A 22,874-nucleotide genomic window follows, 5' to 3' on the forward strand; every position below is an offset into this window, starting at 1 on the left:
ACAGCGACATACCAACTTGATGAAGATAGCTGACACTTAGCACAGCAACAGCAGCATACGGGCTGACACTTAGCACAGCAACAGAAACATTCGGCCGACGAATGTAACAGAATTAAGATTAACGTAAGCAAGGAACCGAAGTACGATTTACATTGAACTTTGCGCGTCAACGTAAATAACCAATAAAAAGATGCTTTGCAGATCCTTAAAACGGTTAAGAACAGCCTATCTGAAAAGGCTTGATTACTAATGATTACTAATATCAGCATTAAGAAATGCAATGCGTAATCGAAAACAATACGTTTATCCAGAATCTAATAATAATTTGCCAACCAACAAAAAGAGGAATATTTCTTGTTTAGGTCTACTCAACTAAAAAAATTTCTGCGCGCTGCACGTAATTTCGTTTCAATAAGTTACTGGTCTTTTTTTATTTTATTGTATCATTAGATGTGCTGAAAATGGACAGAGGTACGAGAAGTTTTATTGAAAAATAAATATTACAGGCTGCAAAAATATTAAGAAACACTGCGCAAGAAGAGGATTTATGAAACAAAGTTGTATAGGGGAGATGTGGTACCGATGGATCACTGGGACCGAAAATACTTTGAAAATTCTCTATGATAATTCCATGATTACACTCCGTGAACTTGTCTACAGTTGCATGCTGGCAAATTCTTTCCTCACATACAAAAAAATTCGACGTGCGCGAGTTATGGGGTCTCTCACAGATGTTTTTTGTTTTTGGGGGTGTAAACTAAATTTAAATCGACATATACATTTTTCTTTGTAACCTTCAACACGAACAAACCAGCAATCATTTTTATTGTGAAGTGTAGGGCTTGTATCAGGCTATATAATGGCACCTATGATTTTTTTCAGTGCCTTCCTTGGGTGGAATTTTTTCCATTCATGTATAAAATTCGTAGGGTGGGGACCGATGATACAAAAGCCAAGTCAAGCAAAATAATCAAGCATACTAATCATGAAACAAGTGAAACATGCTGCCTACGTAAAGAAAATCTTTATGTAATAATTGCATATGATGTTTTATCGCTGTAACGAGGTATTTGGAAGTCACACTGTCGATTTTCGGGCAATACGTATGTACCCTCAAATTTATAAGTTCGAGCCTAAATCGAAACGTGATTTTATGACAACATTTGACTTAATATTCGTTCTATTTTTTGACGGTTGCGACCAAATATTCTTCTTTGGCTTGCTGTAGCTTAGAATATAATACTGAGCAAGAAAAGTTGTCACGTTTGAGTTTTTTAGGGTATATGTGTCATAGGTCCCCGGGTCGTGTGCCATTGGACCCACCGGGTGGGGACCGATGATACGTTCGAGCATCAAATTTTGAACGTCCATAAATATTTTTTGAAAAGACGGATATTCATGTATATGTGCGCGATAGGTAGAGCTTGTATCAAAGTGCAGAGCCAGCAAAAGATCTGATGTTTTCGGCTGAACATTTTGGGGCCAACGATCATTTTCCAATTTTTGATCCATCGGTACCACATCTCCCCTACTTAAAATGACTTCACCAGCATATTCAATGGTGTTATTGAGAGAACAGCGGTCCTGAATTAGTATCATTGCGCAGTCAGAAATCTCATTTATTGCGGCATACGATCACATATTTTATATACCCTCTTACTCGTTTGTTTTCAGATGTGTTTCACGCTACCTAAGAGATGGGTTCTTTCAATCATGGCACTGTTCGGTGCCATGAATTTGGCTTTACTTCGATTCAACTTGAGTTCCGCCATAGTGGAAATGGTCGATGTGGGCTCACAAGACTTCAAAGAGGCATGTTATAGCTATTCGTTTTTGTTGGTTCATCGCGTAGTGATACAAAAAGCTTTAGCTTAAACAAAATTATCAAATTTAAATATAATAATTATTATAATATATAATAAATTTGATAAAACGGAATTAGTTTTCGTGCGCGTTTCATCCGAGACTGCATAAAATGTTGATTTATTTTGGTTCTTGTTTACCAACTAAGGGAAACTCGTCCGATTTGTCGCCTGAATTTGAATGGGATGCAAACCAACAGGGCGTCGCATTGGGCAGTTACTTCTATGGATACGCAATTTCTCAGGTAAGGCAGGAGTCTTCATATTCTCCCTCCGAATATGTCATAGATATTTTCAACATTGATTATTATGAAATTGACTTCACATGTTCTGAAATACTATCCGGTCGATAGAATTTAAAGACATATGTGTCCCCAACGGTCTAAACAAGAGTCGCCAGCTGAAAATGGGTAGCGGTCTACTTTTCGAGTTTCGTAGAGGCCGTCGGCCACAATAAGGCAATAATATCACATTTAGCAAACACATTTTTAAATATTTACGTCAATACCGCGTCGTGCTCTCTAACACGAGCGTTGTGGATTAGTTCCAACAAAAGAAGTCTTATTTTATTAAAGAAATACAAATTCAACAAACAATACCATTATCTCCAATTTTATTTCATATTGAAATATGCGCTGCAGACGATACCTACCTGATAACGCTTTTTAGCGACTAAGGAATCAATATTGGGGCTGGCGAGACACTGTACTATAGCTAAAAGAGTATTTCCTCGTAAAGTTTGATCTTGCGGGGAAGCACTAAGCCGTTTTCTAATCGTCTCATTCTTGGCAGTGTCTCAGGCAGCGGTTCGCAGAGTTTGGTACGCGGCTGCATCTCAAGTGATATGCGAATAACATCAGAAACCTATAAATGTCCAATTCGATAAAATATGTATATGAAGGTATGCAATCTGTATTCAAGTCACGCCAGACCCACTAAAACTGGTTACTTCCCATTACTGAGAATATTCAATATAGTAATGGTCCAAACCTTCCAGCTATAGTATTTCCGATTTTAGCGGCTTAATCACGGCCCATGCTGATTGAAATTACTCAAACATGCGGGGATGGTCACCGTTGTACAACCGCAAGGCTACCCAGGATAGATTCATACATTCCCTAAGGCTAGAGCTTATTTTATAGCAGCTGCAAGAGCAAGACCTGTCACTATTTCAATAGATTTTATATCAACTTTCCTTCCAGCAAACCCATCTGTGCCTAACTGATATCGTTACTATTAAACTCGCAACAAACCTAATACAGTGACCTTCAGAAATTTCGAGCTCGTAAACTTGCTAGAGTTAGCGGTCGATATATTTTTTCCCCAGTCAACTATTATCACCGCCTATATAATTTATTATTTCGACATCAATAGATCCCTACACTTTAATAAAAAATTCGATTATCTGCCATAGGCACAGGTACGCTACTTTTTAGGTGAAATCAGCGTTTCTCATTTAGGTATTTTCTGCCTGGTGTGGCAGAAAATTTGGAAGAGCACGCGTCATTGGAATATGTAGCATTACGGCCTCGATTGTAACGATTATGACACCCGTACTCCTGCGCGTTCACTTCGGAGTATTCCTCGCGGCACGGATAGTCATCGGAGCTTTATGGGTTTGGCATATATGACTCTTCAGTATTTTTGTATTTAACGTGGGCCAGAAATATGCACTTTTCAACAATTTATGAAAGTTATTAATCTATTCTCTCACATTGCCTTATCATGAATGGCTTCAGAGGTACGTAATATCTTTACCAAATGCGTTGGTAAGCGATAATATTGTACGCAATTACCTGACTGCTGATACTAAGCGGTAGCGGTATACCCTCCCAGTCGGAATCGGAGAGGGAGTCGGGAAAAATACTAGCTGGAGTCGGGGTCGCAGTCGAAGTTTGTGAAAATGCTCCTGATTCCGACTTCCAACATCTTAGCTATGAAGAAAGTGCTTTCAAAGATCTCCTAAAATTACTCATATTAAATAAAATAGGATTTTTAATATGCACCAACAATCACTGTTATTATTATGGATATTGATAACATTGGACATTATTCGAAAATTGCAATCTAGTTGCATGGGGTAGAACATGGCATGTAGCATCTTCGCGACCAACGCAAAATTGCTGATGCAATCACAAAATAGTGCATTTTTTGAATTATGCCATGATACTGTGAAGGAGTAAATAAATTTTTAGGTTTCTTAAGAGACATCATGACTTGAAAAATTAATGCAAATATAACCAAACGCTGCTTCCCACGTAACAAAATCAATAACATTACTAGTAATAGTTGGTAGCTCACCTGCTTGGGTCGGGAGTCGGAGTGGGAGTCAGTGGTAAAATTTAACGACGGCCCAACCCTTGCATCAACATGACTAAAACAGTGAGAAATAAGGAATTACATTTTTATTTCAGGGTTGTTTTTACCCACTAATGCATGGCTTAATCGGCATTTGGTCACCGGCATGCGAAAGAGGGACACATCTATCAATACAGTCTACAGGTGAATGTCATACGACATTATTGCCTTTGATCTTATACCGTTATTTCAAAGTCCGTATCATAATACGCCGTCCAAATTGCTTAACATCTAAATCTTGAGAAATTTATCAGGCAAATATTTGACGTTTATCTATGGAGAAGTGAACGTGTTAGATTCCACGAAAGATATTTCATGAATTGGGAATTGATGTAATACCCAGGCTGCTGGTAAAAGTGCACTTTTCAACGATAATGCAAGAAGAAGAATATTCTGTACTGCAAACCCATCAATCATTGGTCCCAGACAGTTCTACATCATGCGTGTCAGAATGGAAGTCCTCGTAGGCAGTTCTACTTGTCTAAATCAGGGAATTCATCGATCATGTGAAGCTCTCGGCCGTGGTTGTGGCGTGCTGATGCGTACTTGGGGACCACGTATGCGTATTATACACCCACTTAACCGCAACATAACACAATCCCTTCTTGCTTATCATCATTGAAGACCAAACTGTGGTGACTTTCTAAATAGTTCCACTTTTTCAAAGAATCGCAACATATTTTGATTACTTGCACTGCTTACTCTAGATAGTCGACATTGTGTAGACTACGTCCGCTTCTGGTTGAATATATTTGAGGCGAAACCACTTACACTTTATACTTTCGAACGTGGAAGGTATAGCATACAGCTGTGTGATATACTATAAATAACTAACCTACGGATAGATACGTAACACCCATCGTCACGCTTGCTTGCTCGGATGAAATTACTGCTCAGCAATCTGAACGCAACATAATTGCTAATCCCCTAGCTGACGACCCGCGGGCATAAATTCAATCCGTTGCACGGATTCCGAAAATATACATTAAAATCGAATCAGGACAATGGAACTCCTTTGAAATACACCTCGAAATCTGAAAATCGGCATTTTTCTAAACAATCGCAGCGACGCAGTACAATGACCATACCCATGGCCCTTGCGTGGTCGCACGTCTCAATCATGTTTATGAGTGAATATGTTATAGCAGGGGTTTGGGCGGTGGCTATAACATTGGGCGGTGAAAGCAAATGTGGGCGGTGTAGGTTTAGAAGGAAAATACGGCGTAGCGTTGAAACGACCGATTAATAAAGCAGCCAAATACCCAGTAAACATGGAAAATCGATTCGGTCTCGGCAATTCAAGATCGCCGGCCTATTCAATCAGCTGTACCGGAAAACTGCATTGTTACTTCACAATGTTGATCCTGTTCAGCAATGGACTAATTCAGTACTCGGCAGAATTCCTAGAAAGTTTGGTTCAATATGTGATTTGAAAATTGTGAGAAGTAGGCTATTTGAACAGTTATTGCTGAACTGCCAGGTGGGATGGCCTTTTAAGGGAGACTACATTGAGTGATTCTACTCTCTGTAGCAAACGATCATGGATTATTGACAGTGGTGCGACTCTGGCCTCGAATGTGGCATTCTTGTTGCGAGTAAACATGTCGCTTATACTTGACGGATATATTCTCCGAAATTTCCGAGTCGAATGTATTCGTTTTTTGCCGTGATGAAACCTTAGGTGAAATGTGAAATGACACGGTGTGAATTCAGTGATATCCTCGTAATATCCCGATATTTTTCGAGACGTGAACTTTTCAAATTCTAATGCTTGCCAGCACGTATATCCCATTTTTGTAAAGGCATACAGCAATCATCACGGAAAACTGCGCAAGGATATGGTAATTTAATAACCGGATATATTCCAATTATAAATTCCTTTCTGGATAATTCATCCATTTTGTGAAGTTTCGGAGCATAGAAGGATTGAGAAGCTGATTACGTTGCAGTACAATTTTCAGTTGAAACCAGAGTTCACTACCTCCTATCAGTCGTTCCGAATAAACAATTAAATCGAAAAGAAATATCTTCACTGAAGTAGCGTTGAATATTTTCTCGTTGACCTTTCCCGCTGATATTTGACAGAACGTGCTTCCAGGGCGGTGACAAAGTTTCTGACTCACAGCAGACATGGGGTAATCGTGATTAGTAATAGTAATCGATTACGACGATTACAGCATTTTCAAGTAATCGTAATCGCAATCGATTAAATTCGAAAAAAATCCTAAGTAATCGTAATCGAAGTCGACTACTTCAAATATCTAATCGATTTCTTTGTGAAAGAACGATTACTTTTCATTTGTGCAACGCCCATGACATAAACTGAACAATCGTGAACAAGGAAGAGTGTGATTTAAGACAGGTTTTGGAGAGCAGAAATGTCGGATTGTCAAACGCCTCTGCTCATTATAGCGTCACAAGTATTAGCTTGGTTCTTATTGAGTAACGAATTTTTCGCAGATAGTAAATAGATATTCGATATACATATACTGCCTCGCAGCGGGATAATAATCATCACTCTGCCTAGTTTCGAATAGTAACGTATGTACTATGTATTGATGTTTTGTTATGATTAGGAAAACGCAATTTGACCGTTGCTGATTGACGAGCCGCAGGCCTTTACGTATACACCGAACACAGATTTGAAGTTTTTTTACACGTCAAATTAAAAATGACAATCTTTAAATCGAAGCATCAAAATCCAACGGCTGCTGATAAAAAATCTTAACCGAGCCGTTATTCTCCGATGCTCGTATATTGGAAGCTCGGAATATATGTATTAAGTGGATTGTAGGCAGAAGTTCATGTTCACCTCTTCATATTCTCACCCGGCCCTACTTGAAACGGGCAACAATTTCTATTTCGCAATTTTATACTCAACATTTAGATGTGCCGCTATAGCCATCCGCATGCACACCATGTTAGCATGGATTGCAGCTAGAATCAGTACCGAAACAGCATTTCGCCAAGCCCCTTCTCAAAAATGGTGATCTTTGCCCCACCAATATGGTGATCAATAAAACTTCTGGCGGGCGAAGTGCCCAGACCCCCTTTAACGACCGGACTTTTCACAAGAACGCGAAAACACGATTTGAAACGATATCGATTCGCTGTGTAGTAGCTGTTAAGTCACGGCAGGCGCGAATATTTAAGCACAATTTACAACTAGGCCTACAGCTGTATTGTATGTTGCAAATTCATGGCCTCCTGTCTGCTATATAGTCAAAACATATTGGAGTTACCCTAACGTAGCAGACGGAAAGAAAACTAAACGAAAAACTTTCGTGAGACGCACCTAGAAATCGTAAAGACTATATTCGTCGCGACCATCCAGCGCGGCTATGGACAATGGAAAAATACCCAATGTTTCGGTCAAGGTCTTGGTGTGTAGAGGCGCGGTATTGGCCGGCACTGAAATGCCTATTTCTGATATCATGCAATGGTATAATATGTCATATTCAGGAAATGACACGACGAAGACTCATTTAAAAAAGACCTTCTCTCATGATGCCTTCGCATCGCATTATTTTCTTCCAAAAATAACTTCTGAGCAAAATTAGTGTAATCGTAGGTAATCGTGATCGACTATTTGCGGATTTTCCTGTAATCGTAATCGTTATCGTGTGATTCAGAAATAATCGCAATCGATTACATTCTTGAAGTAATCACCCCATGTGTGACTCACAGCAGAAACCGACTTGACATAGCGTGATGTGGAGATTGAGAATGAGATTGTTCGTATCAAAAGTCATACCCATCAGTATAATGACGACTTGCGTTTTAATATTTATGCGTGGCGAAGGGAGGGGTTGGAGGCCGCTCGTACTTTATTCGTTGTCCAGGGAGGCGGTACCTTGAAAAGTTTGGGAAACGCAGTGTTGTAGGATCCGTATTCTGTCCGGGGCCCATGTTCGACGCCCCTGTTCTATGGTCATTCAGCCACGAAAAAATAATGTGATTCAGCCGTAGTGCCTAGTCTAGTTTTATCCTTCATCGCAGACAGTCACAATTCTCCAGTTTTGTAGCCATGAGAATCGGCTTAATCACGCGAAGTTTTCAGACATTAATGAAATGATGAGACGTTTGCGAACATTGGTTATAATGCCGTAAACACCGACCATTATGATATTAATTTTTTGTTGAATTGTTTATTTCCAGGTTCACCGTTGGCGACAGCTATAGTTTTCCCGTTGAGCGGATATTTAGCAGAGGATTATGGTTGGCAATATCCTTTTATATGCACCGGTGATTAATTAGGACTTGATCACTATCTTCCACGTTGGGGAAGAAATATTTTTTACTTGTAACTTTGATTGGGATATTTGCATTTGTTCCCTCTTACAATAAAAGCTTTTCCATAATACGGTAATTATTTTTAAATAAAGTGCTTACATTTACGTTTGATTCCATTTTTTTTAAATCGATGGACGTCCTTATTTTTGGTTGAAATTGATGAAAACATGAGACAATTCAAACTCGTTGTATTCTAGTATGAAAGCCGTTTTAGCTCTATTAAATGGGTTCGGCAAAACACTCACTGCTGTCCGACTCTGTTAAATACTAGCAATACTAGCAGGATTAGCGGGTACTTATTGAAATTTTACAGGATCAGTAGGATTGGTGTGGTCAGCAATATGGTTACTAATCATCTATGAGTCTCCGAATGAACATCCAACGATTCAGCCGGATGAAAAACAATTGATCGAAACTTCCATCGGGCAGGATGTAGGAGCACTCTTCCTCCCGTAAGTAGTGAATATGGAACGAAAATTCACTTCTTTAAAAGATAGACACCGATCGAACACATCACGTGCGATGGATTAAAATCTTCAAATCCCCGCGTGTATGGAGCATCATCGTCGCATCGCTTCTAGAACACATGCCGTGTTATCTACCTCTGTTGCTACCGACATACATACAGAGTGTCTTTCAACTGGGTGTAAAAGAGGTTGGTGTAGATCGTAGATCGCTTATATCCATCAACTGGTTCTGCCGGTGGGTAATCCACACCACACGCCACCTCAAGTTACCTGCTTCACTAATTGAAGCTTGCTTCCTCTCACACCATACAAAAGTGACCACTCCTAATTGACCGTGTTCGATGCTCGACATTTCGAGCGATACCAATCGCCGATACGGGAGCAGCTTATCAATGAATATCCATTGGGTCGTTAAATGGTCGAACATGTCATGAAGTTTACTATCAACCAGTGGCTATACTCATCTTCCTATTATCGGTTAATCTCGTTGTCCAGGGCGGTAGCTATGTTATCATATTTCCTGCAATATTATTTTACACAAGGCATAAATGTGTATGAAAGTATCTAACGCTGAAAATCGATCATTAATAAGGGTGAACAATACGAACATGTCTTCCGACGTTTCTTGCAGCATCGCATGAGCAATTGAGCATCGATAATAAGATTGTATCGATATTTCTCCCAGCGTGCTAATCACAGCTATTGTCTTACATCAAGGGCCGGCACATTATGGCATATTGCCAGGGCTTGGTTCCTGATCACTTCAATTGTCTTAATGTTGTTTTTAGGTGTTAAAATATACCTCCATTCCAAATTCGATCACTGATAGCACTTGTAAACCATAGCTTCATCAATACATCCTTAACCTCAGATAGAGCCTGCAATCATTTTTCACTGGATTAGGCGTTTTGAACATTTGTATATAACGTATAATTGCCTACATACATGCGATAGGTCGGCCTCATCTGGTCAAGGAGTATTCGGCATGTCATTTCTCGATATAATACCACAGCAAAACTCTTCTCTTTCATCGCCGTATATTCTCATTTCCAACCACGTTAAAATAATGTAAGCCTACCCATCTAGTACAAACAGCAATTAAAAATGGATTCTCAAATTGCACAGTCGACAACATTTGCTCACTTTTGATATGATATTCAGTGTTTATATCACAGAACACAATATTACGGTATAAATTTTATTGCCAAATAAAATGAGGTTGCTATTAAGTTGCAATACCTACCAGGGCTGTGGAGTCGGAGTCGGTGGAGTCTGAGTCTGAGTCGGAGTCTGGGTAATTTTCGCTTGACGGAGTCGGAGTCGTGAAAACTATAATAGCTGGAGTCGGAGTCGGAGTTGTGGGGAAAATACTGACTGGAGTCGGAGTCGGAGTTTGTGAGAATGACCCTGACTTCGACTCCGACTCCAACTTATCTATCATGAAAACATTTGCTTTCAAAGAATTTTAAATATAATTTTTATGTACCACTAATCACTGTTATTAATAACCATACAGATCAGGTGCGGCCAGCCCGTGGCACGCAGGCCAAATTTGGCGCACGATAAGGTTAGGTGTGGCCTGCGAGGTAATTCTCGAAATTATTTATGACATCAGGTACAATAGCAAGCCACCAAAATTTTAATTAACATGACTGCGAAATTTGATGATGAATAAAACAACAGTTCTGACGCATTGACGTATCCAAGGGCCAGCCACATTTATCCCAGATCTTCGTATATGACCATAAAGTAGAATATTTCATGGCAGATTTATTTGACTTCAAATTTTTTTCGGTACTTCGCATGATTCGTTGTCACTAGATTTCTTGCATTCAGTATTTGATCCCCCTTATGAAAATTATAAATGCATATTATTCACAGAATTGAGTCTAGCTATATTCGCAATTAGGAGAAGACGTGTCGTCCAACATGCGGCTTCGCTTGTGCACTCGCAACGAAATCGTCGACAAAACATTTGCACAAAATGATAGAGGCATGTTCGCTGATAGCCTACCGTCGATTTTGCTATGTCTAAACTTTTAATAATCCTATCCATGTCAAACGAACCCAGTGGTATACAGATGCGACCCCAGATGTATGTTAGCAACATAGGCAGGGTTGCCATACCGTCCTTATTTCTAAGATTTGTCCTTATTTTGAAGGGCCAGGTCTTAGAAAACTCGACTGTCCTTATTTCTAAGAAATGTCCTTATTTTAGACTTGCGTACTTATTTTGTCTTATTTTCAACAACTATACAAAACTTCGATCGTTTTCCTCTGGTATCTGTGTTGCATAATATTCTAAAATTAAGCTTTTGCGTCGAGATTTTATGACATCATAAATGAAAGGAACTCCCGTGGCGTCAGGTGAGATAGCTAGGGCATAGTGTGTGGCATTGCAGTTTCCTCTGTGCCAAGCTATCTCAGCGGACGTCATTTTAGCAGTAAACAGCAGTACCCGGTTTCTGCTGTATAGTCCACAGCAGAATAGACTGTGGGGAAGGCAGAATTTTTTTTGCATAGTGAAAAGGGGCGCAGTGCAGACGACACTTTGGTTAAAAAGTAGTTCAGCTATAAACTAGGGATGGTGTGAATCTCTGAAAGGTTCAGGTTCGCGTGAACGCGAACGCGAACCTTTTTGAAAGGCTCTGTGTGAACGCGAACGTGAACCTCATGACGTCATATTGCTAATTCCGACCCTATATTTCAGTGGAGTGATAGCCTATATTATTGTATACGATAGCGACGACTCGGCTCACATAATGCCAAAATGCTGAAGTACATATTGTCATTTTAAACGTCGCCAAATGTATCAACTGGGGCAATCAAATGATAAAATAATCCAATAAAATAAATATCTTTAGTCGCTTTGCCAACAATTTCGACAGGAAAGTAAGGGAATATAAGCTTACGCCTTAACGATCTAGGCCAGACCGCCCAGCCAATGTATTCGACGTCTGAGTATTGCTACGTTGATATTGAGCAGAGTGTAAAACGGGTTTCCATACTTGCTACCGACATTACCCCATCAACAAGTTATACAGTAGTAGCCAACAGCTCAATAGCGCGAATTGGTTTTTATGATACAAATGAAATCAATATTTACCCCGTACGCCTGCTAGGTTTTTTACATCAGACAACGGTATCAATTTCATTGATAAGTTGAATAAGTAGCAATCGCTGACTATACCTACATGTAATGTATTTCTCTATTGATGTTGTGGTATTGGGGGTCAAGCTCACAGCAGAGAGTCACTAAATATCCGAGCAAACTTTTTTAACAAAGCAAGTAAAATTTTTGAGATAGTCACGGTGCATGCTCGTTTAGTGACGATTTTGATGCTACAAGCGCCATGCATATAATGGCCCGCAGTTGAAATGCAATAAATGTAAACCAAAGATGTTATAATGAAGTGAAAGTTGTAATATATGAAAAAGGTTCACAGTGCAGAACCTATTAAGGTTCGTCTGTGAACGTGAACCTCTAAATTTCTGAGGTTCACACACAGAACGCGAACGTGAACCTCACGTTCACACCATCCCTACTATAAACCATTGATAAATTTATCTAAATCAGTGGTTCATAACCTTTTTTTCTTCATTCCCCATTTCAGATTTACTCCGAGTCTTCATTCCCCACTACCCAAAACTATCGTCGTATTTCCTTTTAACTTTTGTTCTTACGGAGCAGCTATTTACTTGTCTGAGTACACAAGACACACAACACACACCAGTACAATCGCCTATAATGGCAACATAAAATGAAATGTGAACCGACACCGCTAACCCTAAAGATTTAGCGAAATCGATATTTTATGCGGTACTATGGCCGTGATGGATGCGTTTGTGACTCCATCATTGGTTATCTACAGTTAAAAATGAGCGATATACTTTTCGTTACATAAATTAGAGAGCAGTTAACTGGTAATGGTAATCGCGCATGTGTCTCCGTAAATATGAAGACTATCCTGTATATGATGTTTAACAAATGCGTCTATTCCATACCAGAAACCATTGAATTCCCCACCATTTGGGAACCACTAATCTAAATTGTATTGCACATAATAGTTTTAGCTAATAATAATGAGCAAGCATAAAATAGTTTCTCGTGACGATTATGAGAGAGAATTGAAAGGCATCAAACGGAGCTTGAAGGGCGCGAGTATTTCGCACATTGCAGTATCTGTAATTGTGACATTAATCTGGAGGTCATAGGAAAGACCGCTATTTCAACTCACATTAATACCCAAAAACACAAGAAGTGTGTCATAATGATTAATTCGAGCCAGTCGATGAATAATATTTTCACAAGTATATCAGCACCAACGACCACAGACTACCAGGCAGCTGCTGCTGAGGGTATCTTGGGCATTCCATACTGTCAAACACCAGCAATCGTTCCTCACCAACGATTGCACATCGCAATTGTTCAAAACAATTCCCCGATTCCAACATCGCAAAGAATTTTGCTTCGTTCAGGACCAAGACTACAAGCATTGTTATTGGAGTTCTTGCTTTATATGCTAAAATATGATTTTTTCTGAACTTGGTGTACAGCTTTTCCCCATCTCTGTGGATGCCTCTAATCACAACGAGGTGAATAAGTTTGGTTTATCGTCCTATAGGGGGGGGGGTCCAGGACCAAAGTGTTTTTTTTTGGGGGGGGGGGCTGACGAAGTGCCCTGGGTGAAGGCAAACCTAGACATGAGCTGTCGTGAGATCCATGAAGCACTTTCTAATAACAAGGAGTTGCTGGGGCAGATTATTTCTGGCGAAAAGTATATGTAATGTGATAGGCCACGGCTCGTATAAGTATGTGGAAAAATGCTTTTTAAGGCCGATCTAATTTTTCGACTGTCCTTATTTTTGGGTCTATGTCGATGTCAACCCTGAACATAGGCCATTTATTGATATAATTCAGTCATTATCTTGTGCCTGATTGCGCACTGCACAGTTGCATGACATATTGTTATCAATTTTAGAGCGTATTAATATAAGTCTTGTTTGCAATGTTAGCTAATTCGGTTCGCTCCTATCGGACGACTAAAAAATGTTTATCAACATTCCAGTTGCCCGCGCAATGATTCGTAAATCTCATGTGTCATTTTGGCCGAAAAAGACATTACTTGCAAATTACAACTCAGTTGCACAGGGTAAGAAAATCGCAATATGCGTATTCGCGATGCAGTCAAAATTGATGAAATATTTGGAAATATACCAGGATACTGTGACAGAGCAAATGCATCGGCTGGTTTTGTAAAATTGTAAAAATGATGTAAATTTGACCAAACGATGCTTCCCACTTGACAAAATTAAAATATTTGTAGAGTAGCTTAGCTATTTGGGCCGAACAAATGATTAAGAAAGACTGCAAGTCCCAATCTTTGAATACTTGATTAAGTACATGTAGACTAGACATAGGCTATGGTCTTTGACTACTCAACTAAATTCCATTTATGAACAATGTCTATTAGTAGTAAGAGTGTGTGTGCTTGTAATAAGTATAGTGTAAAATGAAAAAATTAGTAGGTTCAATCTCTTTATTAGTTGCTGACTCATACACAAGAGCTGCACTTGGATTTTTTATCTACATTTTTATTATACAGGATTGGATATCTGCCAGATTTGAATGATTCATACATTTCAGAATATTACAGAGTCCATGTTATAAAAACTTCAAAAAGGAAGGGTATTTAGCAAATCTTTCTTTCATGTTAATTGCATAGTGGATAATTCGAGCTGTGCCACAATGAAACAATTTATCGCCACCGTTAACCCTATGTTTGCATATGTTTAATGGTTGTATGATAGTCATTCAACCGACGATGTGGCATATAATTTTCGAAGTAAACTGGTAATAATGCTGGAGTCGGAGTCTGCAGTCGTAGTCGGACAAGGTACGTTTAAAGACTCAGGAGTCGGAGTCGGTATATTCAATATGTGTGCCGTCGGAGTCGGAGCCAGAGTCGCTGATAAAGTTTACCGACTCCACAGCCCTGATACCTACATCCACCGTTCATAATAATGCTCTTCAGCAATTCCTTAATCTTGGTCGACACTTCTAATCCAGGTCCGTGTACCGGCTCCCTGGCATTTAGCCCTGCCGCATGCCTCATAGGCCTTTGAAGATGTGAGTTCGAATCTTGTAATAAGTGGACCGGATGCGGTTTTTGTCGATATCAAACAATTGCTATTTATATGCTACATATAGTCTACGCAGGGAATCTCTGGGCGATGTGTTGAATATTTACATTACCTTTCAGAGCAGCTCGTTGGGTGGAATACCACTGTTAACACAGGCGGTGGCGTATTTCGCTCTCGGGTGGATCGTTCAATGGATAATTGGCAAGGGTTACCGAACCAGCACGGTCCGAAAAATCGTTTATTTCACAGGTAATCGCCATGTTTCTATCATACACGGGTTTAAAAATATTTGTCGACTTGACCAACCTTTGTACTACATGGTCATATAAATCATAAAATCGACCTCCCTGATGCTTGGTTGGAAAGCATGCGTATACAGGAGAGAGTAGATGCTGTGATTTCGGTTGGCTGCTTTGTTAGGCTACTCAAACTCATTATGTTTCTTCTACATTGGCCATTTCACCCCAAGTCGATACCCGTTATCATGATTCCAGATATGTCGACTTATAGAACAACTCTATTTCATCATAGGCTTTTTGTAAGTCACTGCTTACGCATACAGGAAGACTGTTAAGAGCGTACATGTATTTCAAACAAGTCGGCTGCAATTGCAGTCGATATGGGTCTGACGAGAGCTTCCAAACCATTGGTGTTACAGCCGTGGTACGTTATATTACCTAGCACAGTGTTTCGTGAATCGCATGAATAATATTCATTGAATATTTTATGGTAAGGGGAGTCTATATCAAAACCACATCAGCATAGTCAAGGACATGGCTTGAAAAGGATGTTAGTCTTGTTCTCCTAACAACATTATACATCAAAACGCATAAAATCACTCACTTAAATGACCGGGCAGTTGACAAATAGCTATGATATTTCGGTCACATGTGAGCCTGTCCGCACATCACTCAAAACGATGCGTTTATCCCAGTATCCAGGAATGGGTGAGACGAAATCAAACTTGAATTTATCGCCAGCACGGATTGGCGCAATTACTACAAATTACAGGAAACTATACGGTAGCCTAATTTGTTAAGCGCCATTTGTCTCTTTGAACTAATTGACTTTGGAAGTATCGACTGCGAGTGCGCAATAGATTTTGATTATATAAATTCCGCGCATTTGTGACTCAAGTATATCGGCGGTGCCATTGGTATCTTATCTTACAATTGGACCTCACCCCTACATAATATTTGTCTCACTTAAAAGATGGTAGGGCAGGTGTTCAAAGTGCACAAAGGCATAATGATTATATTAGGATGGAATAAATCTCATTTTACGATGGTTCAAATACGCCACCTTATTAGACCTAACCTTTCGAACTATCGGAAAGAGTATTGTTACAGCCCAGCTAAGATATACGCAATGCCCAGATACGTGAATCGCCGAACCCTAACCCCAAATAAAAACACTATAATTGTCATAGCTTTGATGTTGTAATGCAGTGGTTCCCAACCTTTTTCGACCCACGTACCATTTCGAGGTTCTGTGCAGTGCTCGCGTACCACCTACATATGTTCCACCATTTATGATGTCATAATCGCGTATTTGGCCTATGCGAGGTGTAATCACAAATTCTGTTAAACTACTAGGCCATTATCAGCCAGGGTTGATGGAATGCATAGCATTGTTTTTTCGCCACGAGTGACAAGAAGAACAACATAATGAAATTTAAGGCGATGGCTGCATTTGTTTATTTTTCACTAGCTGGTCGAAGCGTGACTCACAGCATAGTGTCCTATATGGTGTGGTCACAAGCATATCTCTCACGGCTCAGTGAAAGTGGTCGACGTCACACTTTCCATTTGGTCAAAGGCAACTTTACGGTCATTTTTGACCGGCTTGCCGAGCGCTAAATTGGATAAAACGGCTATCAATGGAAAGCTACTGCTGTAGTGAATACAAAAATACAAATTTTAGTTAGCTCCTGGTCCTGGAATCCCCTAAACCTGCCTCGAATTTTGAATTGGGATCGAGATTCGAATTGTGACGCAACCATGCGGCCTGGCTCTTTCTTCTTAGATTCACTCTTGTTTTGCCAGACAGAATTGTTGTGTCACAATGTCAAAACTAGGTTACAATGCAAAATTCGAGGCTGGTTTTCGGGATTCCAGGACCAGGAACAGAATAAAATTTATATTTTCGTAATCAGTACAGCAGCAGCTTTCCATTGATACCCGTTTTAATGAATTTAGCGCTCGACAAGCCGGTCAAAAATGGCCGTAAAGTTGCCATTGACCAAATGGAAAATGTGGCTTAGACCAATTTCACTGAGCCGTTAGATTTGCTTGTGTCCACACCATATAGGACACTACGCTGACAGCGCATCGAAAGTCATGTACGAGCGCAACACGTCAGTTTCGTTTCTTCGACTTGATAGTCATCAGGGATGAAAACCCTTGCTCCCACTCCCACGTAGAAGGGGTCATAGCGCGAGAAGCTAGCGCCGAGTACGACGAGGCCATGCTAAGCCAGCAGTTTATTGGAGAAAAATCTTAGTGTTTCGTCTTTGGTGTCTGGTCATCCTGAATATATATGAGCTCCTCTTGCTCCCCAGTCCCGACATGCAGGTCGGCTGGATCAACAGAGAATGGACCAGTCATGTAGGCACAACATGTCAAAGTGGTGAGAAAAAAAGACGTACCGTACCACGGACGTACCATCCCACGACGACGACGGAATCAAAAAACTCAAAATCAACCCCACCTGAACTAATAACTCTCTTTATTAAAAAAAGAAATCTACTCGCGTACCACCTGGAAGACCTTCGCGTACCACTAGTGGTACGCGTACCACAGGTCGGGAACCACTGTTGTAATGGGTATGCGAGCAACCCTCTATTTTTGGCAGCGATGGTCGATGTTGATAAGGCACCTTTTATGATCTCCTAGTCGCATGGGTGCTCGAATGCTCATTGTTTGTGTATTGGATCACGTTGTTTCGGATCGCCCATGTCCATTAGGGCTCTTCAAAAATGACTTTTTTCTCAAATCGTACTGTCTACTTGATAAAATTGTTGAGTTACCTAATTTAAGCCTACAGACCAAATGTGGTTCAATTCCAACCAGTATAGCCGCATTGCTACAGGATAAGAAAGTTTATATTATTATATGAAAATAAATATTAAAAAAATTTGAAAACTTTCTGTTTACCCCATGAAAGTGTTAGGTTTTCTATAGAAACGGTGTTCACCAAATTTGGTTCAATTTCAACCAGTGAGAGCGGAGTTATTGCCGTCGAAAAATTTGGACTATGAATGAAATAGTATTTACGGTGACCAATTCTTCAATTACAATAAATAGAAACTTTCTTCTCCTGTAGCAATCAGGCTACTGGTTGGAATTGAAACAAATTTGGTGTGCAGGCTTAAATTAGGTAACGTAACAATTTTATCAAGTAGCCAGTACGATTTGGGAAAAAAGTCATTTTTAAAGAGCCCTACTGTCCCCATTCAATAGACTATATTGAGAACCGACGTGAATGTGTTACTGCCGCATTGGTCATATTAACTCACCCGTACGCATTGATAAAGAATATATCCCTAAACATCACATACAATAATTCTCCTGCAACACTTGGAAGAGGTTCTGGAGTCGGTCGCGGTCGGAACTTATAACCCAGCAACAACGGCCCGTTAGCGCTATAGCGGTGGAGGTTACTACACCAATCGTTACCCAATATCATCGAGAGAATTATTATCACTGATCTAATCACGTTGGATGCTTTCAAGAAGCTAATTGGACTCGACACAATGGCTGTCAACGTGATATCTCAGTTGCACGTGACACTTACGCCGCATTGAACTGCGCAAATCTCTGACACTTTGTTAGCATCCTGCAGACTTCTATTTTATGTCGAGTTATTTCCAGGGAATCTTATATCGGCAATGGCGCTCGTGTCACTCACGCGAGTTACTGAAAGCGTTGCAGCAACTATGCTGTTATTCAGTGTACAAGGTATGAAATACCCTATCTTAGTCAGTTTATATAAAGGAAATGCAAAATTATCCCAGAATTTTCGACTTCGAAGGAAACAGACCCCAAAAGGGATACGAGGTGTATTGATCGTGGAAGGTTGATATTCACTTATATCCCACTTTTATGCACTGTGGTTAAAATATGTCACGTACATCCATATTTTACACTTGCGGCGTAATTTCACCACAATGTTTTCAAGATGTGGACGCAGAATGTAAAAAGTTAATTTCAGACTACCATTACCGCGAATACGCTTATTATTTGTATGTATTATTATTTTGCGTGTATATTCGAGTCTACCAACTACAGGGGCGGCGTCGACCGTCACTGCAACTGGAATCAAGGCGTCTGTAATCGACATGGCTCCGGGTTTCTCTGGAGTTTTATTCGCCATCATGAACTCTGCCGGTTCAATGATGGGGTTCATAACGCCTCAATATGCAGGAATTCTAAGAGAAGCGAACGTAAGTCAACGCATCTAGAACAAGTTATCTAATCCGTCACGCACCGCGGTTTTGAGTGGCCCGCGATGTAATCTTCCGATATCACTTTTTTATAAACTTATCCCGCTTCAAACTTTCCGTGAAATTAACATTTGATACATATCGCATTTTCAATTGAGTTTTGTTGAGATGCTTACCTGACTATCGTACTCGTGCTTCAAGAGTCAGTCAGCCAAAACTTTTCATTGAGATATATCTGATATCAAAGACTAACTTAAAACGCAATTAGCAGTGAATTCGTCAGGAAATTACAACTTATACACACCGCATTCGGCGATGTCAAAACGTTCGGTGTAAAATTAACGCGAAGACGAACAACAAAAATTCGTTCATACTTCTTCAAGCTAGAAATCCATAGAAATACTCAATAAAATAATAAAATTTAGAAAAGACTCAGACCAATTTGTAAAGTGGTGATTTTGGGACCTGTAAGTCTAACTGTTGAAATAGAAAATTGTTTACAATTTTACCAATTACTGGAGTAAATAATTTAAAGCAGTAGAATATTGAGACCAAGCGTCGTTGACATCTGTCTGTCAATTTCCTGGTTGTCCCTGGTAGGGCAAAATCTTCCATATTGATATGTCTTGTCATCGAAATGGTCGGCACCGATTAAACCCGATTGCTCCTCTATCTGAAATCGCCAGCGTCACGTATGTTTCTTTGAATTACTTTACGTACAGCTGGCTGTATTCACCTTTGTTATTTCCTACATGCGCATAAACCGTGGCATACTAACATTAAAAATACAAATCGATGTGTGAGCCTCGGGTCTCGAGATTTCGATAAACGCAGATTTGGGTCACGGCCTAAAAAGTTTAGGAACCACCGACTGATCGGTATGATCATTTTTCAGAGCGCCGAACCGACGAAGGCTTGGGAAGAGTTATTCCTGACCGGAGCTGCATTTTACATAGTTGCTTCCGTTTGCTTTGTGGCGTTTGGTCCCATCGGAGTGGAACCGTGGGCACAAATGGAAAACGAAGAAGCTGAGGACACACCAATATTACCGCCATAATTCCCGTAACTTCAAAACAATCATCATCTAACAAACACACTGAAGGAGAGTAACAATTAAAATAGTTGGAGGTACTGAAGCCTCTCCTATATAGAGTAAAAATTTATTTGTGATATCATCTGTGTCTGTATGTAGAGATGGGGTGCATCTCGGAAACTGAGGCCTTTTGCACCATGCCTGTACAGTGTACAATGTACATTCATGAAAATATATCAAAATTCGAAAAGAAGATGTGGGTCGGTGAGCAGATGCTGTTCAAAACACCAATTTCAAATTTTCTCTGGCATGAAAATCATAATGTTCAGTTACCTAAAATTAATCTACAAACAGTATCTTTTCCAACCACTGGAAGCAGAATTATAAAAATTGAAATTGCAACCATTTTTCGACTAGTTGTAGTTAAGGTGACAAACAACGAAAGTTCACCACGTCAAAACATCGTTCTATAGCCATATCTGAAGGAAGAGAGATGCTGTTTCGACGCCTTTTCATGTTGTGCTAGTGCCAGTGTTGGGATGACTCGAGTCATGACTTGACTCGAGTCACACTCGAGTCAACTTTTAAGTATGACTCGACTTGACTGGAGTCTCTTTGCAAAAATGACTTGACTTGACTTGACTCGGCTCCGTAGAAATATGGATTGACTCGTGACTCGGAGCAAAATTTACGAGTCAATTTCAAATCATCACGTAAACCAGTAAACGGTGTCGATTAAATCAGCCTATCTTACGTATGTTCGGATTGCTCGCGATATGCTGGTGTCACTTGTAAGAGCAACTGATTGCACACTGATTTCACCTTTCACTGATTCTCTATTTTACACCACAAATTAATGGACCCCAAACGAAACGACCGTTGTCGTAGTAGTAGTAGTAGTAGTAGTAGAATAACCCAATAGCAGTGTATCTTGTTTCTTAGACTGTGCAATGCTCACATTTACCAACCCTCTTGTCTAATTTAAATCGAACGATTATGGTTAATGCATTTATATTCTCACGGATGTGTAGATGGGTAGTGTATTATACCATATCAATTTGTTGTAACTTCTCGATACTTCGCATTAGATCCACTATGTTGGCTGATAATAAAATACTGTAGCATTTAGCTATACATATACTCACATATTGTAATAGCAGTTCTATATGTGCGTGAGCGATACAACGCCTTTTTGCGTGTATATTTTACTTTATATTTGTTATTTGATTCAAGATAAATGGCCAGCAAACCAAGCAAATTGTGATGACTTTGTATCATCACTCATACTTCGAAAATTCAATTTGACTTGAATCGTGACTTGACTCGACTCGAGTCACCTCCAAAAAACGAGTGACTTGACTTGACTCGAGTCACCTTCGGAAATCGATTGACTTGACTTGACTCGAGTAAAAATTTGTGATGACTCGAGATGACTCGTGACTCGAAGGCAGTGACTTGATCCCAACACTGGCTTGTGCTGGGGCATTTGCCAATAGATGAAACAATTGAGATGCTGATTAGTTGGAAAGATTTCACAAGACCATAACGATGTTTACCAACATAACCCTCATGAAATTAGGACGTCAGCTGGATTTCTCGTACGCTTGAAGTCGCCGTAATGCATTTGGCGCTCATCGCGATTTCTTATTACAATATAAAGCTGTCGTCCTTTATCGTTTTCATTTTCAAACGTATCCGCAATAAGGTGGGAGAATTACAGAACAGCATTGCGAAAGGTGTGACGCTTGAGCTCGACTAGTAATCGCCCCGTATCTACAGCAGGTAGCGAAGGGGTGGGCAAACTTTTGAGCTCGCCGGCCGCATTCAACATCTGAATCCATTCGCGCGCCGCAGTATATAAAATTGGGATTATAAATCAAAAGGCAATATTGATATTTGATTATTATAGTTAGGACATGGAGATAATATATGTGCTTATTTAAAACAAGCCAAATATTGCTGTGATGATATGGTACATGCTTCAGAAACATATAGTGGCGAGATTTCATATGCTGGCGAACCTCAATAACCAATTTGTCAAAACTATAGGAAAGGAAAGGACGTAGTTTATGTTTGTCCTTGATGTTTTTGCGGCATATACACCAACTCATGAATATGATACACATTCACACGATCTGCGCATATGCATACCATGAGTGCATGATGTGCATATGTCGCTGGACAAGGAAGTGCATATATAGCCTTTACGGCTTTCTAAGTCATGCACCACCCCTCCATGCTATCCCAGTAATGCATGAGCGCCAAGCAGGGAA

The 22,874-nt window shown here is 39.9% G+C and overlaps 2 protein-coding genes across 3 annotated transcripts; both read left to right on the top strand.

The window, feature by feature from the left end:
• Nucleotides 1-2,011: 2,011 nt before the first annotated feature.
• LOC145435312 (sialin-like) lies at nucleotides 2,012-8,629 on the top strand. The gene is made up of 4 exons (XM_080312611.1): nucleotides 2,012-2,107; nucleotides 3,323-3,478; nucleotides 4,277-4,364; nucleotides 8,379-8,629. The coding sequence occupies exons 2-4, from the start codon at nucleotides 3,407-3,409 to the stop codon at nucleotides 8,471-8,473; spliced, it is 255 nt and encodes an 84-aa protein (XP_080168737.1). The 5' UTR covers nucleotides 2,012-2,107; nucleotides 3,323-3,406; the 3' UTR covers nucleotides 8,474-8,629.
• A 123-nt stretch (nucleotides 8,630-8,752) lies between these two features.
• Nucleotides 8,753-20,954, top strand: LOC145435311 (sodium-dependent phosphate transport protein 4-like). 2 transcript variants are annotated; one of them, XM_080312610.1, is made up of 6 exons: nucleotides 8,753-8,945; nucleotides 9,007-9,168; nucleotides 15,244-15,373; nucleotides 18,997-19,083; nucleotides 19,414-19,568; nucleotides 20,464-20,954. In XM_080312610.1, exons 2-6 carry the CDS (start codon nucleotides 9,100-9,102, stop codon nucleotides 20,623-20,625), a joined length of 603 nt encoding a protein of 200 aa, XP_080168736.1. In that variant the 5' UTR covers nucleotides 8,753-8,945; nucleotides 9,007-9,099; the 3' UTR covers nucleotides 20,626-20,954. The 2 variants fall into 2 exon arrangements, with proteins under 2 accessions (XP_080168736.1, XP_080168735.1); XM_080312609.1 differs by lacking the exons at nucleotides 8,753-8,945; nucleotides 9,007-9,168 and having other exon boundaries at nucleotides 14,851-15,373.
• The last annotated feature ends 1,920 nt before the right edge of the window (nucleotides 20,955-22,874 follow it).

Source organism: Botryllus schlosseri, chromosome 3 (assembly GCF_051294905.1).
Source record: "Botryllus schlosseri isolate E-star chromosome 3, Bs_hap1, whole genome shotgun sequence".
Taxonomy (NCBI): domain Eukaryota; kingdom Metazoa; phylum Chordata; class Ascidiacea; order Stolidobranchia; family Styelidae; genus Botryllus; species Botryllus schlosseri.

Excerpts from the sequence above, each read along its gene's own strand:
- LOC145435312 (XM_080312611.1), top strand. The coding sequence starts at position 3,407 with ATGACACCCGTACTCCTGCGCGTTCACTTCGGAGTATTCCTCGCGGCA. Across the intron at positions 3,479-4,276 it reads TAGTCATCGGAGCTTTATGG|GGTTGTTTTTACCCACTAAT; the intron begins GTTTGGCATATA and ends TTTTTATTTCAG. Across the intron at positions 4,365-8,378 it reads TCTATCAATACAGTCTACAG|GTTCACCGTTGGCGACAGCT; the intron begins GTGAATGTCATA and ends GTTTATTTCCAG.
- LOC145435311 (XM_080312609.1), top strand. The coding sequence starts at position 15,142 with ATGCGGTTTTTGTCGATATCAAACAATTGCTATTTATATGCTACATAT. Across the intron at positions 15,374-18,996 it reads AAAAATCGTTTATTTCACAG|GGAATCTTATATCGGCAATG; the intron begins GTAATCGCCATG and ends AGTTATTTCCAG. Across the intron at positions 19,569-20,463 it reads GAATTCTAAGAGAAGCGAAC|AGCGCCGAACCGACGAAGGC; the intron begins GTAAGTCAACGC and ends ATCATTTTTCAG.